This window comes from Portunus trituberculatus, chromosome 42 (assembly GCF_017591435.1).
Source record: "Portunus trituberculatus isolate SZX2019 chromosome 42, ASM1759143v1, whole genome shotgun sequence".
In the NCBI taxonomy this organism is placed as follows: Eukaryota; Metazoa; Arthropoda; class Malacostraca; order Decapoda; family Portunidae; genus Portunus; species Portunus trituberculatus.
The window spans coordinates 13,675,910-13,691,937 of NC_059296.1; the positions used below are offsets into that span (position 1 = coordinate 13,675,910).

General features: G+C 39.6%; 1 protein-coding gene across 8 annotated transcripts in view; it reads left to right on the forward strand.

Moving 5' to 3' along the window:
- Positions 1 to 16,028, forward strand: part of LOC123517543 (cytosolic purine 5'-nucleotidase-like) — a 58,619-nt gene that overhangs the window by 19,117 nt on the left and 23,474 nt on the right. For 3 of the 8 annotated variants that reach the window (XM_045277708.1, XM_045277707.1, XM_045277706.1), the window contains exons 2-3: positions 7,453 to 7,726; positions 9,245 to 9,318. In XM_045277708.1, coding sequence (XP_045133643.1) covers positions 7,677 to 7,726; positions 9,245 to 9,318 — 124 coding nt within the window. In that variant the 5' untranslated portion in view covers positions 7,453 to 7,676. The remainder of the gene's footprint in view (positions 1 to 7,452; positions 7,727 to 9,244; positions 9,319 to 16,028) is intronic. The other 5 variants (XM_045277705.1, XM_045277704.1, XM_045277711.1 and 2 more) reach the window with 2 other exon arrangements.

Sequence of the window (16,028 nt, forward strand, 5' to 3'; positions counted from 1 at the left end):
CACACCACGCCTTTAGCAGATAGAGTAGCATGATCAAAACGTCACAGTCAAGGCCACGCGTATGTGCTGCGTCAGGCCAATCAGTGACTACCAGGAACTCATATACGCCCCTCTCTCTCTCTCTCTCTCTCTCTCTCTCTCAAGTGCTGGAGGCTTCACTACAAACCCAGCAAAATATAAAGTAATAGTTTGTACACTCGTCGCTTTAAACCGTCGTCATTCATTGTATTGTTAAGCTCAGTGAGGCGCCAGACTGGGATCTCGATCTCAAAAGTTTCTGTATCTTATCTTGACAAGTTTGAACACGCTGAAGTAAATGCTATTCAGATTTTCATGAATCTTGTGGTAAGGTAATCAAAATTAGATGTATACGAAAGTCATTAAAGTTTTCGAAGGTGTTTGCATGGCTTGTGTCGGTTAGATCTGGGTTGTGTGCCATGTTATGACTGATATTTTAATTAGAATTCTACATTTTGTGAAAGTTATCAGGGTTTTCAAAGGAATTTTCATGAACAGTGATAGTATAATCAGGATGCGTCATATGAGTCATTAATTTTTTTTTTAAGCGTTTTATATGACTAGCAATAGTTTGATTATGATTCTAAGTTATGTGAAAGTTCTTAGCTCTGTCGGATGTCTTTCCATGATGCTGGTGATCGTTCAGTAAGCATCTACACCATGAATCTTGTAAAACTTCCATGAGAACCTGACCAATAACCAAACCCTTTGAAAACCGATCTAATAAGTGACCGAAACGTTTCGAAAAACAAGTCCAGTATGTTGCTAGGAAGGAAGTAGGCAGCTGAAGCAGGGCGGTAGAAACAGGGAGGAACCAGTTAGGATGGATGATTTATAAAAGGTGTGACACTTATGGAGCTGTCTGACGGAGTAAGGGGTGTAAGAGAGAGAGTGGTAAGAGGGGCGAGGCGGGGACGGATGGCACGCTTGCTGGCACGTGGGTGATGGTGCTGCATCATTCCTTCCTTCCCCCTAATCCCTCCCTGTCCCCGCCCCCGCGCTTCCCTGCTCGCCCCATACCACTTCAGTTCTCTCCTTGGAAGTTATGTAGAATCCTTGGTTCTCTCTCTCTCTCTCTCTCTCTCTCTCTCTCTCTCTCTCTCTCTCTCTCTCTCCTTTCCTTCCTTCTCCAGCAGTGGTTCCTAAACTTTTCCTAAAGGGGCTATCACACTGGCCTATGATACGCGGAACGTGGGCCATGGTTCTTGGTACGAAACCAGGAACACTATCACACACAAGGTGGCCGCGTTCTTGCTTTGCTAATCAAACGGTCCACCAACCAAGACAAAGCCTAATCAAAACAAACCTGAACAAAACCATGCCGCTTATACCTCACCCTGTGCTTTGTCCTGGAACTGCATTTGCACTTCCTCTAGTTGAAGAAAAGTAAGTAAAAGAAGCTAGAGAAAACCTGAGACGTGCGCGATGGCAACTTTAGAGTCAGAGGTGGTTGGCATGAGCCCAAACTATCGACATGAAATATATATACTTTACCTTTCTAAATTGATGAAATATTATTTAGTATTCCAATATGAAAAATTTAGTCACGTTCTTTTTAGTTCAAATAAAAGTTTTTTTATTATATATATTATGTTTACTTTTCCATTGGGATAGCATACGGAGAACCGGAATGGATATATGGAAGCCATCCCAACTTGGTTCCGCTAATCCCGAGAAAGTTCTAGCTATCTAGAGCGGATGTTCCTGGTTCCGCGTATCATAGGCCAGTGTGATAGGACCTTAAACGAGTACTCCTGGGAGGCCCCGTACAGTCCCCGCATTTGGTTCCAGAAAACTCAATTCCAGCAAATATCAATTTATTCAGAAGTAGAACACAAATTAATTAAGCAAGGAACACAACTCAGTTTTATGCAAGAGATGCATCTGTTTCTTCTCCACCAGCTGATCGATGCCAGATTATCTTGTGTAAGGCAATAATATTTTCTTTCTGAGAAAATATGAACTAATTTAATTTTATAGAAAAAATTGCATATGATCCTGAAGTGGTCATGTACCACAGGTTGGGAACCTCTTTTCTGCAGGGACTGTCACAAGTATATAGGCTTTACTAGTTCTTGCTGTTTTCCTTTATTTTCTTACGTTTTATGTAGTTGTAGTAGTTTTTTTTTATTCTTCTTATTATTATCATCATCTTCTCTTACCTTCTTTCGTTTTTTCGTTCCTTGTTTTCTTTCATTTCATTTTCTTTGTTTTACCAATGTCAAAGAGTATATGGTGTGTGTGTGTGTGTGTGTGTGTTTACGGTAAGGCCTATAACGCCTGTAGGCACACTTGAAGAGTGTATGGGAAGCGCTGTTCAGCTTCCGCCCATTAGTGTGTGTGTGTGTTGGTATTACCTGTTAGTTATTTACCTGCAGGTCCACACGCGTCTTGATAATGGAAATGAAAGGTGTGGCTGTGAGGGAAATTTGTCGTCAGGAGCGCCGTGCCTTATCAGTGATGTTGTTTATTAGTCTTAAGCATGGTGGTGATAAGTGTAAGCTATGGGAAAATTAACAAGAATATTCTCTCTCTCTCTCTCTCTCTCTCTCTCTCTCTCTCTCTCTCTCTCTCTCTCTCTCTCTCTCTCTCTCTCTCTCTCTCTTCATACACATAAGCAGCCCACAGGCGTGGCAATTTGTCTTTACCCAATCATGGTATTAGGAAGGAGTTTGGTTATATAGTTCAGAGTAAGAAGATGGAGATAGTTAAGACAAAAGTAGTTCCCACAGTACATCTCTGTTCACGTCTCTTTCCCCATCGGTCGCACTTGTCCCTCAGCTCGTGCTGTGTTTGTCTTTTTTCTGCTTACATCTGAGTCACCTGACCTGTGTATCTCTGTCCGGGCGCACTCGGTCACGGTCAGTTTTATAACGTTTTTCCGTTTTGGTCAGTTTTATGTGGGCCTTCCCATCATTTCACGTCAAATACTTGTTTTGAGTCGTCTAAACCCTTCTTTTTTTTCTCCTTCCTCCCTCTCAGCTGCTAACTCTGTACAGGGACCCTAATCGTCCACGTAAAGAGTATGCTTCATACATATTGGGGGGAAGACCATGTCTCACTCTTACCGCTCTTAGACAAGGTAAAATCAAAAGTTTTTCGTCTAATCAGTTCATTTCCTCTAACTGGCTGTCTTCAGCGTCTTTCTCACCGCCTTAATGTTGCTTCTCTTGCTATCTTTTACCGTTATTTTTATACCAACTGGTATTCTGATCTTGCTAAGTGCATCCCTCCCCTCCTCCCGCGGTCTCCCACTTTTTCTCAGCCTTATTATGTCCCCATCTCTAGTGCAAGAGTTATTCTTGCAGTATTTTCAAATATTCATCCCTTTCTCTGATAAACGCTGGACTTGTCTCCCTGTTTTTATAGTCCCACTTTCCTATGATTTATTCTTTGGGTCTTTTTTGTCGAAATGTTGCCCTTGACTGGTGCCCGTCATGCACGAAAAAAAAAAAAGGCTCCGTTGGTATTGGATTTTCCTACTTTTAGATAATCTTTTTTTCTTCCCCTCATTCATCTGTCTTTTTTTCTCATTTTTTGTTCTATCTTCTTTAACCTGGTAAGGTTACCACATATACTCTCTCTCTCTCTCTCTCTCTCTCTCTCTCTCTCTCTCTCTCTCTCTCTCTCTCTCTCTCTCTCTCTCTCTCTCTCTCTCTCTCTTCTATGAATGTTAACGAAAGGCGACCATAGCAATCAGAGAGAGAGAGAGAGAGAGAGAGAGAGAGAGAGAGAGAGGGGGACGAGTTGGGGATTCAAGGTTAAAATTCAAGTAAATGACTCGCATGCCCGCACAGTTCTAGGGCCGCTGTTGCCTGGCGGAGCACGGGCGTGGCAAGCATTCTTTCCCCACGTCACGAGTTTCTCACCCCACTCAAGCAAGGCGGTCTTTTACACGCGGCCTTGAGTGATCACTACTCGGACGCAAGACTAAGGATGTTATGTAAGACCGTGCAATTTACGCACACACAAAAACTGGTTATGAGATGGACATGTGATGCTCTGCTTTAATAGATACACATTTAACACTATTTTCCCCTTTTCTCGCATGATTAATATGTTCTAGTGGAAATTACTGGGATCTTTTTCACAGGGTCCTTCCATGAATTTGGTGAAGGTTTAGCAAGTGAGCTGCATCATTAATGGTGCACATGTAAGAGAATCCTTTGAGAATTCGATTAATCATGGGTGGCCTTTAAAAGTAGTCCTAATGAGAGACCAAACCGTAAGAGCTGTCCTTTGAGTAACCGAGTATAGCAAAGTAGGGATGACCAGAAGACAACAGGATAGCCTGAACTTGATGAAATTTTACAGGGGTAACCTGCGACACTAACGGATAAGTTACAAGAGACGAGTCGTGATGAGAGAACAAGGCATATAAGAACATGATCCTCAGGAAATGAAGGATGAACAATAGACAACAGAACAGATAATATAACTAAATTGATTAAGATTTTATTAGTGACCTGCAGTACACGATCAGACAGGTAACAAGAGTTGAGTGGAGAGAGCAGCTTTGCGTTCCTGAATATACGATACTTAATGTGTGGAGTATAACAATGATGATGAACAGCAAGACAGACAAAATAACTAGATGGAGTTAGAATTTACTGGCCCGAGTTGAATAGGTGACAAAAGTGCTGAGTAGGTAGAGAGGAAGACTTAGCGAAGACAAAGCTTTAAGTTCTGTAGTATAGTTGTGTTGGTTCGTCATGAGTAACATTTTAATAAGATAATGTATGAGTCGAAATACCCTTGAAGAACGAATTGGGGACAAGTATTACGAACGATTTCAAGATAACATAGACTATTAAGTAATGTGAACCTGAAGATTGGCATTGAAAGAGTTTGGAAGAGCTCTCGAGTTTGTTAGCGCCAGATAAGAAAGGGAAATGGATGACCTGTTCAAAATTTTAATACCTATTGATGTTTTGAAGGAAAGAATGATGTGTGGCTTAAAGTTAGGTCGTTAGAGAGAGAGAGAGAGAGAGAGAGAGAGAGAGAGAGAGAGAGAGCGTGTTACGTCAATCGTGCTTAGGAATGCTATGATGTAAGGTGATGAGTCATGTCGTCGCGGTAAGCAAGTGATAAGGATGCGCATAGTGATTAATATCAAATCATATCTTACGACACAGCGGGTGACGAAGACGATCCCCCACAGCCCTGGGGAGATACGAAGGTAGTCCCAGGAAGTGCTGAACTAAGGAAAGAATCGTGGGAAATACTTTAAATGCTGAACATATGGCGATTAATTTGGAGGAAGAGAGTGAGAGTGAGTGATATAAATTTCCTCCTTCAATTTTATTTGGATGTTTTATTGATTTTTTTCTATTCTATTTATGTATTCTATATTATTTTTAATCTATTCATGTATTTATTTTAATTTAGTCATATCAAAGAGGAAACAGTTTCGTAGTCTCGTATAAATTCTAAGGTACCGATTTACATTTTTATGGATTTTAGAGGAAGAACTCTCAACCTGCTTTTATATTTCCATCTTCCTATGATCTTAACTAATTTTAGAGGGATGTTTCAAGACATTTATCCCTTTCTTTTGTCTAACTCTCTCGGATCTGCTTAAGGACTGGCATCTAAATGAGGCTTTTTGTTTATCATTTTTTGTTGCCCTGGCCAAATTATTCCTCTTACTTAAAAAAAAAAAAAATAGAAAAAAAGGTTGCCAGCCATTCGCCTTGCTGTCACTAGAAGCATATACACTGTTGTGGTTATAGCGGGAAAAGGTATCCATTTAACGAGCATTTCGTTGTTTATTTATAGGCAAATGTGGTCGCGTGGATCGCCTCCCCTGACGTCTTGATTTTTTCATGATGTTTTTATTCATGTTTAAAAGTCCACAGAGAGAGAGAGAGAGAGAGAGAGAGAGAGAGAGAGAGAGAGAGAGAGAGAGGGAGGGAGGGGATCCGCTCATAATGTTGCCACCATATAAAGAAACTGCAGGTGAAGAAATGAAAGGGTTGACCTTTGCTTCAGCTCCCACTTGCGTTTATAGTTTGCTTTTCTTGTCGTTTCTTCTATTCCTGGCGAGTCTTCCTCTTTCTTATGTTCTTAATTTCATTGCCAATTCTGCTTCTACTTTGGTGGATCCCTAGGCAGTACTGGAGCGATAAGATAAGTGACAGAAATAAAGATTGTGACTGGACGGGCCGCAACATAACATTTTGAGAGCACAAGCTGAAGAATTGGAGGTTAAGAAAGGTAAATAACAATGAGGCCAACAAGCGGTCTAGGTTTGAAATTGCACATAAAGTATGAGAACAGAGAAGTGCCAGCAGTCCATGTTCGCGTTCGTTTTCAGATTCAGATTGTCAGGAAGGAAATTGTCTTCATTCAGCGGTGCTTCCCCCATGATTCTTTTTCTCATTAATCTCTTTTTTTTTTCTCTCGTTTCTTCCAAAACTTGTGTAACGTTTCTTTCGCTTTTTTTCTTTTTCTTTTTACCAACTAAGCTTCCTATTATCTGATTTTCTTTGGAGAAGAGGTTCTTTTCTTCTGTCATCCTCCAACAGCTGGTTTTCATTGTGAAATAGGTGTGGCTTTGAGTATATGAAGTTATGCCTCAGTTTGCAGGTTAGACCTCAAATGTTGCAGAAATCAACTTAACGAGGGTTGAAGAAAGCATCATGACATTTAGTAGCGGGAAAGGACAATCTGAGCTAGGGACATCTTTGCTTCCATTCCTAGACAGAGACTCCGGGTCTGTTATATTGCGTGGCTTGAGTGTAAATATTGACGTTAAGATTGCGCAGGTGTTGTCAATGTGTTGAGCAATGTTAATGCTAAGAGAGGGCGGCAAACGACACGTATTGGATGCATGACTGCCAATCTTTAAAAGGCGATCTGGTTTGTTCATACTTGTTTGGGGAAATGAAATTATAGAATAAAACGATAAGAGCTTGGTGAGTGAAGTGTGTGTGTGTGTGTGTGTGTGTGTGTGTGTGTGTGTGTGTGTGTGTGTGTGTGTGTGTGTGTGTGTGTGTGTGAAGATCAATCGTCGCCGGTGAGCTATTAAAAAGGGGAGAATAGAAAGCCAGAAATCAGTTTAGCCTTCCTCTTCTCACCCTATCGTGTTCTCAGCCCGCGCTTATCTCCCGCCGGTGTAAAGTACAGTGCATAGTTCATCGCGTGTGTGTTATCCCAGCGTACTCAACACACCAACACCCTGCCCATTTTATCACCTCCCTTGCCCTGCCCTGCCCTGACCGCCTCCCTGCCCCCTCACCCGCCCTCTTCGCGCACTCTTTGCCTCATTATTGACTTAACAATGTCTCTGAACTACTTTTACTCTTGAGGTCAGAGAGAGAGAGAGAGAGAGAGAGAGAGAGAGAGAGAGAGAGAGAGAGAGAGAGAGAGACCCATCTATCTTTACCGTGTTTTTAAGTGAATGTTTATGTAAGTCAACGTTCCATCATGCAGGTTACCAGTCTATCTATCCCATTACCCTGTCCTTGGCAAGTGACGCTTCTTATAACAGACATATCATACTCCTTGACACGTGAAAAGAAAATAACAGGCAGAGAAAACAAGGAAAAAAAAAAAAACTATTATAAATTCTTAGTGTGCTAGTGACGCGCAGTGCGGTGAGAGACTACAGCAGCAGGAGTTCCGACTGTGGTGGACGCGTCTTCGTGCAGCCTGCCATGATCAGTTACGGCACTCTACATAAGGGCCATGAGATGCCAGCAAAGCGGTGAGTGCCTCGTCTGCCTCTTCCAGACCTCTTGTCCCGCCTGCGCACGTCCAACATCAGTGCGCCCGTCCACACTGCAGTCATTATTGTGTTTAATGTTTGTTTTATGATGTAGTTTGTTAGTAGTCGTAGAAACAGTGGCTGTGGAAGGAGGAATGGTAATTGAGGAGTATTAGTTATAAGAGGATGAGTATTATTATTGTTAGTAGTAGTAGTAGTAGTAGTAGTAGTAGTAGAAGAAGAAGAAAAATTAAAAAGAGGAGGAAGAGGAAGAACACAACTGCAACGAAGGACACCTGTGTATATAACGCATGCGATGCCATGTAAATATTTCACCCGTATGATTTTCCCCCATGTTATATTGTCTTTAGGAATGTTTTGAAATGATAACACAGAACATTACACTGTGGTGGTTCACTGCACATTCCTCCACTCCGCACATGTCGCAATAAAGAAACATCACTGTAAGACGCACCTCACAGTTCCTTATGTTTTTTTTTTTTTTTTTTATGGGAAGATTTAAACATTTACTAAACTCAGACAAATAACAGCCATAGTGATACCATTTAAAACCCTTGGTACAGCAGCGGATTCCTCTAATACTGTCCTCTTGTACAAACATCTCCCTTTCATGTATAGCTGAAGCACGGAGAGCAGAAAAGAAGATATAGAGAACGTTGTTGCTGCCTCAGACTTCTTCTAATGTCCTTTTCCTTGCACTACTGGGAAATGAAAAATGAGGACGGGGAGGGAGGAAGGAACATTATAGAAGGACACTACAGCAGACTTCTTATAAACTTTCAATCTCCCTCATCTTACCCTCTCACCTCTTCATGCCCCTCTCCTTTAACCGCTGATAATGAGGAGGAGGGAACACAATAGCAGACTACAGCACATCGTTTCCTCTCGTCCCTCTCTTCGCTCCTCTGAAGGGAAGGAGAGTGGGAAGAGGCACGAACACTATATTATAATAGACTTGCTTAATCTCAATTCTTGCCCTCGTCCCTCTCTGTCCACCATTGTAGATATGGAAAGTAAAGAAACGAGAAGATGAGGAAAACACCTGTAGTCGTTGCCTGAAGTCGAGCACTTACGCACTTATTTCCACTGCATTTCATGTTTTCCCTCAATCTGAAGTCTCCTACAACTGACAGTCCCCATGGAAGATAACTGAAAGATTCGCTGCAAATTAGAGAACTCAGGATTGTGGGGAAAACGCGAAAAGCAATGTAAGCAAGCGCGTGATCCTCAACTTTTGACTATTACTCTCATTGTGTTCAGTAAAGATTAAATTCTTTATAGCTGACAGTCTCCGAAAAGACCAACTGACAGATTCGCAGCAGCTCAGAGGAGTTACAGTGACGCAAAACTCGATTAAACACAGTGGACGTGAATGTGGCAGATTACCTGACTTCTGACGGGAACCACACACGTGTATCTTGTACCAGACTAACCTTTAGTGTTGTATTTAGCAGAACCTTACTATATTCCATCTCTCTCTCTCTTTCTCACCCACAGAGTCTTCGTCAACCGAAGCCTCCACCTTGAGAAGATTCGCTACTATGGGTTCGACATGGATTACACACTGGCAGGTAGGCGACGCTGCTCCCTTCTCTCACCTGATGCCCTACTACCCTTTCTCTCTGTCTCTTCCCTGACGTACCCAAACTTTCACGTAGGTAGGCCGTGTCTTGTCGCTGCTTTAGGTACAGTCTTGGCCAGAAGAGTGACCTGCTTAAATTGCATTTTTTTTTCTCAGTCGTTACTGTTGCGTACACCGACAGTCTCTTTCAAATCGAATAGATAGAAAAAGAAAATAGAATTTAAGGTTGAGGGAAGATTCTTGTGTCTACATTCTCATAGTGTTTTATCTCTACTGTTTCAAAAGGCTGAAGTGAAAGTTACTGAAGATTTTTAAGAACGTTAATGATAACTTAGCAAGGATTCTGCATTATTAATTGAAATTTTCTGGAGATTTTTATGTTTTCATGATTTTAGTGATAGTCTAACAAGGATTCTACATCATTAAAAAAATAAATAAAACACTCGTAAGAACACGACCAATCATTGCTGTGGCTTTTGAAAATAGTTCAGTCTCATGTGTGTCTTAAGGGAAGTTACCGATGGTGTTTTTAAAGGTGTTTTCATGATTTTAATGGTATCTAAACAAGGAACATGCATCGTTAATAGGAAAAGCTCTCATAAGATCACGACTAATCATCTCTGTGGCCTTTGGAAATATTATAATCCATGTGAGGGCATAGAGCCTTTATGAATACGGTACAATTTAGTGTGGTACGGTATTCGATTTTGCCTGTGTGATAAATAGAGATGAATGAATGTTTTGCTCCCCCAGGCGTACGTACCCATGTACCCAGACGTGTGTAGGTGTGCAAGAAGAGAGAGAGAGAGAGAGAGAGAGAGAGAGAGAGAGAGAGAGAGAGAGAGAGATTGTGCTTTTATTTATTTATTTATCGTATTTATTATTTATTATATATATATATATATATATATATATATATATATATATATATATATATATATATATATATATATATATATATATATAAGGATGACCAAAGGAAGGGAAAAATAGGAAAAATCGTGATGATTGTCTTTACCAAAATAGAAGGAAAGAACGAATACAAAAAGAAATGAAGAATATATATATATATATATATATATATATATATATATATATATATATATATATATATATATATATATATATATATATATATATAGTGGATAAGATGGTGAGCGTGGGATGGGGCAGACGTCCATGTACATATATATAGTGGATAAGGTAGTGAGCGTGGGATGGGGCAGACGTCCACGCGTAGGTTCGAATCCCACCACATACCGCTTTGAAACTATGCCATTTGTCCAGTGGTTTAAAGTTACCTACATGTCACCATGATACTCAGGTTCTAGGTGGCTACAGCAAAGATGCACTATTATGGGTACCACTATAAGTAAAATTGCCTGTGCCACTGACGGACGGAAGCTTAACAGCGCTTCCGACATAAACTCTTCAAGTATGCCTACAGGCGCTCTAGGCCGTAACGTAAAAAAAAAAAAAAAAAAAAAAATATATATATATATATATATATATATATATATATATATATATATATATATATATATATATATATATATATATATATATATATATATATATATATATATATATATATATATATATGAGCTATCTCAAAAAATGAATGTTGGTCGAAATTGTTACCTTAATCATGTGCTATTGGGAAAGCTCTAACCTGTTATAGGAAATGCACTAAATAAAACCAAAACTAGTGAATCATTTTACTATTATAGAAGTGATAACAATTAGGCTAAACAAAACGAAAAAAATAAAAACAAAGACGCTTACACTTTTTTGCTTCCATCAATCAGGTTTATAATAACTTAACCTTTTCTCAATACTACAACAACTAACTATGTCCATCTACCCGTGCATCAACCACTCGACCTACAGTATTGCTAGGTCATAAGTGTGACACCCCAGCACACTGGAGAATGAGAGCGGAAGAGTACACAAGTTATAACCACGACTGCACAACATAATAGTCACGTAACTTTACCCTTTCCCCCTTACGATCTCCAGGGCTTGTTACTGATATTCAAACCTCATCAGTGTGGTGGAGGGCGTGCACGAGAGACTATTTATAGCTCGTATTTGTATTGCATGAGGTGAGGGGAAGAGGACGCGAGAGTGGGGAAAGGATAAATTAGGGATGTAGGTCAGCGGGGAGATGGGCGCTGGCTGGCTGGCTGGCTGGCTGGATAGATGGATGGAGGCATAGGTGGTTGTGTTCATCAGCTATATTTTCTCACAGCATGGGGATTGTTTTCAAAGGCCACAAATCGATTAGTTAGGGTAGTATAGTTATCTTTTTTTTTTCCTTTGATTGTTCGTAATCCTAGGTGAACTCGTATCAAAATAGCATTTGCTCATGAACACAATACTCTTTGGAGTTGTTTTCAAAGGCCACAGTCTCCACAGACATAGTTGGTTAGGTTATTAAGGGTGTGTGTTTTTTTTTTTTCACTTTAATTGTACGTAATTCTTATTAAACTATCAGTAAAATCATGACCATACCCTTGAAATCTCTCGTGTTTATAAACGCATTATTCTTTCATTGGGATGGTTTTCGAAGGCCAGAAACATTATTAGTAAAATCATTATGAATGTTTTTCCTTCTTTGATGGTACACAATTTTTGTTGAACTACCATTAGGCTTATAAAAAAACGCGTGGAATCGTTATTGTTCATCAGCACATTATTTTTTTCATTATAATATAGTTTGAACGGCCGCAAAACTTGATTACTTGGATTATAAGTTCCCTTTTTTCTTTTCCTGGTATAATTCCTTTTGATGTCACTAGAACTATAAAAATACACGAATGCTAGCCTAAATGATGAGACGGTTAGCGAAGGGTATGTTAAGATAGAGGTGTGTGAGTATATGAATGAGTTACTTTTTTCGTCTACACATGCACTGAAGTTATTGGTCGTGTAACATATCTAACAAAAAGTTAAACAATTATAAAAACACAGGATAAATAAAAAAAATAAATAAATAAATAAAGGTAAAATGATGAAAATAGTAAGATGAAGAAAAGTATTAACAATTGTAAAATAGATGAACTTCTGAATATACAAATAAAAGTATAATCAGTAAAATAGCAGAAGTGGAGAGGAAGCGTTTCAACCCAACTATTCCTTTCAAAATGCACTGACACCACCGAGCAGCTCGAGACACGAAGAAGAAAAGAAAATCAATCAACTAATGAAAAACAAATAAGAATATGACTAGTAAAATAGCAGAAGTGGAGAGGAAGCGTGCCAACCCAACTATTTCTTTAAAAATGTACTGACACCACCGCGAGTAGCTTGAGACGCACACCAGCCTATCAGGAAGTGTTTGCGTTGTGGCACATAGACTTTAAAACACTACGGGTAAGGGTGCTCGTCTCTAGGAATGGAACCAGAAACCACCACCTCACCCGGAAGCTCCTCACAACTGTTGACCTAAAGGTGACATTGCCAAGCCGGTTACCGCGGTAGGCTTATTCAAAGAAGTCACAAGAGAGAGAGAGAGAGAGAGAGAGAGAGAGAGAGAGAGTATATGCTGGCTGAATGGGTGTAAAATTATAATAATGACAAACAAATTCCCGTGAAAAGCCCACATGGTATAAATAAAAAAAAGCTGTTTATTGGTGTGTGTGTGTGTGTGTGTGTGTGTGTGTGTGTGTGTGTGTGTGTGTGTGTGTGTGTGTGTGTGTGTAATGTTTGATGGAAGTTCAAATGAGTCATGGAAACGATATATGTGTATAATGGATTTGAAACCAACAAACGTATAGCAAGCTTTGTGTATCGTGTGAGTACCTTACTTACTTTTGTATTTATGTGATTTTGTTCATCATCTTACTGTAACTCAAGCTATAGCTACTAAATATGATATTTATACTTCTTTTGAATCCGTCTCTTTCACGATGTAGTTAATTTTGTATGAATAATGACAGGTATATAGGGAAACACTAGTTGATGCAAGGTACTGTATATATACATACATATATATATATATATATATATATATATATATATATATATATATATATATATATATATATATATATATATATATCCAGATTTTTGGCTAATTCTATTTAATTTTGAAGGGAACTGCCATTCCAAGTGGGCCTTTTATTTGAATTTTTATTTATTTTTATTTTTTTTCCCTTGGTTGGCTTCTGCCTCTTGCATAAAGTGTGTGTGTGTTTATATATATATATATATATATATATATATATATATATATATATATATATATATATATATATATATATATATATATACACACATATACATACATACATACATACATACACGACGTCGCCATGGGATCCCCTCTTGGTGTCCTTTTTGCCACTTTTTACATTGGAACAGTTGAAGAAAAGGTCTTCTCGGAAAACCCGGACAAAAAACCTGCTATCTACGCAAGATACATCGATGACATCTTCATCAACGCCAACACTGAAGAGGAAGTCCTACACCTGATCGACAATTTCAAGAAAAGCTCTCCTTCCTTGATGTCATGGTTCACCGTTCAAGCTCCTCCTTCTCCATGTCAGTTTACGTAAAGTCCACAAATCTCGGCTTCTGCTTAAACGGAAAAAGCGACTGCCCAGAAAAATAGACAGCGTTATCATTGCCTTCGTCAAGAGGACCCTCACGGACTCATCCTCATGGAACGTAGCCCACACTGAAATGTAGAGAATTTCTCAGCTCCTCAGCAACAACGGCTATCCGCAGCAAGAAATAGACGAAGTTATACGTCGCCGTATGGACAACTACATCCGTGAGAATCCCCCGAACAACAAACATCATACATCACTCTCTACTACAAGAACACGATGCCCTCAGCATACTAAGAAGACGAGAAAGCCGTAAAGATCATCCACAACAACGTCTCGCCTGTCAACACAGACACTAAACTCCAAGTCATCATTTACTACAAGCCCAGAAAAACTGCAAGCCTCATCATGAAGAATAGCTGTCTTCCCCCGACACACTCCCTGCAAGAAGTGAACGTCGTGTACATCGGCTTCACATCTACAACTCTATCAAAGAGAATCACAGTACACCTACATGACGGCGCCATACGACGACACTACATGAATGAGCACGGACTCATCCTAAAGCAACATCACATTGAAAACAACACCACCATCCTAGTTAAAGAAAACGACCGCAAAAGCCTCAAGATGACTGATGCGGTACACATCCACTCAGAAAAACAGACCATCAACATACAACAGCAACCAGAATCATCTCTAACTTCCCAGCGACAACCACACGGAGCTGCAGCAGCTGCTGGTCGCTCATCTGCTGCGCCAAACATCATTCGATCCGCGCTCTGATTGGCCCCCCCGGTACAACTATAGACCTGCTTCTGCCACCTATATAAGCCCGTACCCTTACCGTATCTTGTTCTGTACCACCCCTTGTTTGTATCTCCCCCCTCTTTTCTCAATAAAGTTTGTAAACTTCGTAAACTTTGTAAACTTTGTTCCACACACACCTTCCTTGACACTCTTACACTTACACAAAGGCCTGGGTTTCAAGACCCAACTCTAGTAGGGCTCCTACAAGCCCATCCAACCATCGTGGTGGTAAAAATAAAACAACAACAACAACCAGTTCCACTCACTTCTCTCCTGAAGATGGTCTGATCAAGATCGAAAGACTTCGAAATCGAAATGGACTTCGGTTCACTACTCCACCAGCTAAAACCTGACGAACGCACTCTTGTGCGGAAAATACAAAATACGCTTCATAAAAAGAATAATGCACGTCTCGCTGTCGACTTTAATAGTACATGCATTCAGAATGGCCTACTCCCGAAATATATATATATATATATATATATATATATATATATATATATATATATATATATATATATATATTATGTATTTTTTTATTTATCCATTGTTTTCTTTCATTTATTTCATTCTTTCTTCTCTCCTATCTTCATTTATTTATTTTTTTTCTTTTCTTTATTATTATTATTATTATTATTATTATTATTATTATTATTATTATAAGTTGTAATGCTTTATTTACTTATTCTTTTTTTTTCTTCTTTACCATAACCAGCTAACCACTCCAAGAAGACGCATGCCTTATCCTTGGTGACCACCGACCGTTACCTTTCCAGCATATAGCTTGAGGGGGAAGGAATCCCTTTACCGCCTCTCTTCCGCACCCTCTCGCAACACCTGTTCATACTCTTTGTCTCTCACCCTTGGTGTTGCTAATGAAAGCTTTAAACTCGTTCTGTACTTTTACCACCACTATTTTATAAGGCATCAGACAAGATTAACCAGGTTTTCAAGTCTATCCTGCTAATAACATAGAAACCTTGTTAATTTGCCACTAGAAACATGAAAGACCATTAAAAACATGTATCACTTCAACTAAAACCTTTGAAAGTAGAGGAGATGCGGTGAAGTGTTTCAAATTATGGTTCGACTTAACTTCCCAAGACAGCAATACGAATGGTGGCTAATGCATGGTGAAGTCATAAAGAAGTTATACACGAAAAAGAAAATGGATCTTCTCGTGAATGTATGGGCGTTATCAAGAGAAGAGAAGGTGTCCAGGGTTATTGGGGAGAAATTCCTTTACTTTCAAGCTGGTTTGCCTCTAGCAGGGAAGATCGTGGCGCGGAACACGATTAAAAAACGTGTACTACTCTGTGTTAGTGGTGAGAGGAAG